Source organism: Camellia sinensis, chromosome 4 (genome assembly GCF_055761805.1).
Source record: "Camellia sinensis isolate YWXY chromosome 4, ASM5576180v1, whole genome shotgun sequence".
In the NCBI taxonomy this organism is placed as follows: Eukaryota; Viridiplantae; Streptophyta; class Magnoliopsida; order Ericales; family Theaceae; genus Camellia; species Camellia sinensis.
Window position 1 is genome coordinate 223,866,668 of NC_138964.1, and position 3,539 is coordinate 223,870,206.

Genomic DNA, 3,539 nt, shown 5'->3' on the forward strand with positions numbered 1-3,539 from the left:
CTATTTTAAGGGATTAACCCCTAAATGTCCTCCTTACCTATTTTAAGGTATTAGTGGCTCCCTATATCCTTCCATTAGAGCTCTTAAACACTTCTCTAAAATAGAAATTGCTACAGTTACTCCCTATTTGTAAGGAGTTATATATATATTTGCTTTGTCTTATTTAGGGACTCCAATACACATTTATGATTTTTATTTTTTTAAAATTTATAATTAAAAATTATATTTTAATAAAATAGAGAAAAAATAGCGAGTTTGTTAATAGAATAGGAAAATAATAGTGAGTTTGTTGGGGGAAATAAATGAAAAAGTGATTCTTAAAATAAGAAATTAATTTTTTAATAATATTTTAAAATAAAATTTAGATAATTTGATATAGCTCTTAATTATCTATCATGTTTTTAAAATGCGAGACACTGATGTGCTTTTGGATATTGTGGAGCCCATCATAAGTCATGTATTCAAGATTTGAACTATTTAAAAGAATATCATGAAAAGTTTCATGAAATTAATCCAAAGGTGATTGTCCAACATACAATAAAACACTACAAATGCGGAGAATCTTCATGAAGATTTTTCATGATACCCCTTTCATAATCCCTAACATTATTGTTTATTTTATTAGGTTTATTTGTAGATTATTCACACAAAAAAAAAGTTAAATTAATTTGATAACTATGATCTGATTTTTTTTTTCTTTTTTTTTTGGAATGATCAATACATAAATCGTCAAAAATGGATGCAGTTCACCTAAAATATTGTAAATATTGTAAATACTTCTCACACTGAAAATGCTTAACACTCTCATGTTTAAAATCTTTGAAACTGAGAAAAGGGCAGTGGCAGAGGCAAACTTCAAATATTAGAATATAGTATAAAGGAAAAGTTAAGAAAACGACCCGACAGAAACGTTGAAGTCCCTGAACTTCTTTCTTGAAAGGTTAACGAAAAACTAAACCACCGACAACAATGAACAAAACATGTAGTAAACACTGCAAACTCAGTGGCAAATAAGTTAACAATAATTTTTTTTTGGTTTAATTTCTAGCTTTCTATACAAAGGAGGGAGCACATTACATTTCTTTCTGTCTGCGGTTCACATCGGTTAGATTAGAAAAAGCAAAACAAAGTAACAACTGCAGACCCAACTGGATCGCAAAAACAAAAACAAAACAAAAACACAAAAACATTAGTCAATAGTACTGCGTCCAAAATGACAGAGCAAGAAACCCACTCCTCTTCCTCTTCTCCTAACTCCTTTTCATTCTAGTAAGTTCCCTTGCTCTCTCTGCTTAACAGTTCTTATACTTACACATAAATCAATCATAAAATTGGACATTACTTTCTCACATCGGTTTAAGACTCACAAAAAAAGTGAGACCCAACTCATATGAAAGTATCGTATCCAGTTCTGCGATCAATTTTTGTGTTATCATAGACTTTTTACTCTCTAAAACCATGAATAAGTCTACTAATATAGAAATCGGTCACAAAATCAAAAACAGAATGGATATAAACTGATAATTTTTTTTCCATTTAAATGTGTTCTGAATTTGCTTTTGTGATCAATTTCTGTATTTGTAGCAGAACTGTTAAAACTATAAGAAGAGAGAGAGAGAGAGAGAGAGAGAGAAAAGGAGAGGTCAAAGCCAGAGAGCTCCGGCCTGCTTGAGGAGTGGGACAAGAGAGCCATTGATGTGAGAGGCCATGACTCTGTCCATAGCTCCAACGAGTTTGCCACCGATGAAGACGACAGGGACGGCGGAGGAGGTTCCGAGAAGGCTCATGAGGGCCTTCTCGATGTCTTTGCCTCTGATGGGATCTTCGTCGAGCTCGTAAACAGTAGGGTTAACACCCATGCCGCAGAAGAGGCGCTTGATGGCGTGGCACATGCAACAAGTGCTAATGCTGAATATAACTACAGCATTCTCTGATGCCAACCTCTCTATGCGCTCGAGCGGATCACTACCATTTACACTCCTTGTTGTTGCCAAGTAGGAACCCCAAGACTCTGTTTGGTAATGCATGTTTAAAGTAGATTGGACAGTGAAGTATATATGAACAATGAAGACTATTGAGAGTTGGTGAGTGAGTGAGGGAATGAGGAGTGATGGAGGGGCTGTGCTGCTGTGTGGTATTTATAGAGGTGACAAAGGAGAGGGGTTTAACTGAAGCAGTTAGAGAAGGGTTTATTTTAATTTTAAAGTAAGTTGAGAGAGAGATATAAAAAAATAGTAAGTCATTTTCAGTGGTAATAAAGTTGCTCTGTCCACAAAAAGTTGGTCTCCTACAGACTCACCGCATGCAAGAGAAAGAGCACATCTCAGAGACAGAGAAGGAGAGAGAGATGCATATGCTCATGTGTTCAATATATTACTAATACTTTTGTTTTTTTTATTTGTACAAAGGAAAATAAAAACCTCCCTTGGTAGTTTGAGAAATTATCTTAACCTTTCTTATTTTTGAAATTAATCTACAAAGATCATTTTCTATTACTCATCCGTTCAAAATTAAATAGATTTTTCTTATGTCATCCATAATTATTCTACAAATCTCAATACTACCTTTCAACTACTTAACATATTAAAATAAATTATACTTACCTCCAGTGCGTATATATATATAAATACCTAGTATATATATATATATATATGTATGAATCATGTTATAATATATATAAGGGTTTGGTTATGGTGTGCAACTTACACCTTACACTTTATACCTTACACTTACACCTTACACTTACACCTTTTATAAAAAATTAAACCTTACACTTACACCTTTTTTGAGGTTGCACACCATGTGCAACCCACTTACACCTTACACCTTACACTTACACCTTACACTTACACCTTATACTTATACTTACACCTTACACTTACACTTTTTGTGTAAGTGGCACATGGTGTGCACTTGCACACTTAAGAAAACTCCTATATATAAACACATACATATCTATATATGCATATATAAATACCTAGTATATATATATATATGCATGTATGAATCATGTTATAATATACATCCTCAAAATAGTATATTATATGTAATTTATGATATTTGTGATTTTCATGACTAAATTTTTTTCGGCCATAATTAAAAACAAAAGTCATAAAGTATATTTAAAGACTTTTTGGTCCATAACCAAAATAATAATTACAATAGATGATAATTAATATCACAATGAGTTGTAACTAACACCATAATGAGTCATAACTAAGTCATAATTAACACCATAATAAGTCATAATCAAATATCACAAATACCATAACTGAGACATATGATCATATATATGTGTGTGTTAACTTTTAAATCTAAGTGACTATATATATTCTATTTTCCTTTTTCTTTTTCTTTTTTTTTAATATGTTTTTCTTTATTTATTCATTTTTTCTACCCTATCTATGCTTAATAGAAACTCTGTCTTCACTCTTTCTTCTCAACAGTTCATGGGTAGAGATATTGATAACCACCAATGCATAATCAAATCTTATTGTCAAATAAATTCTCCAAACCTCATCAACAATTCAACATACATA

At 31.9% G+C, this 3,539-nt stretch overlaps 1 protein-coding gene across 1 annotated transcript; it reads right to left on the bottom strand.

Annotated features, from left to right (window-relative positions):
- Positions 1-1,643: 1,643 nt before the first annotated feature.
- LOC114266266 (glutaredoxin-C1) lies at positions 1,644-2,027 on the bottom strand. The gene has a single exon (XM_082924135.1). It carries the CDS (start codon positions 2,025-2,027, stop codon positions 1,644-1,646), a length of 384 nt encoding a protein of 127 aa, XP_082780261.1.
- Positions 2,028-3,539: the final 1,512 nt, after the last annotated feature.

Excerpts from the sequence above, each read along its gene's own strand:
- LOC114266266 (XM_082924135.1), bottom strand. The coding sequence starts at position 2,027 with ATGCATTACCAAACAGAGTCTTGGGGTTCCTACTTGGCAACAACAAGG.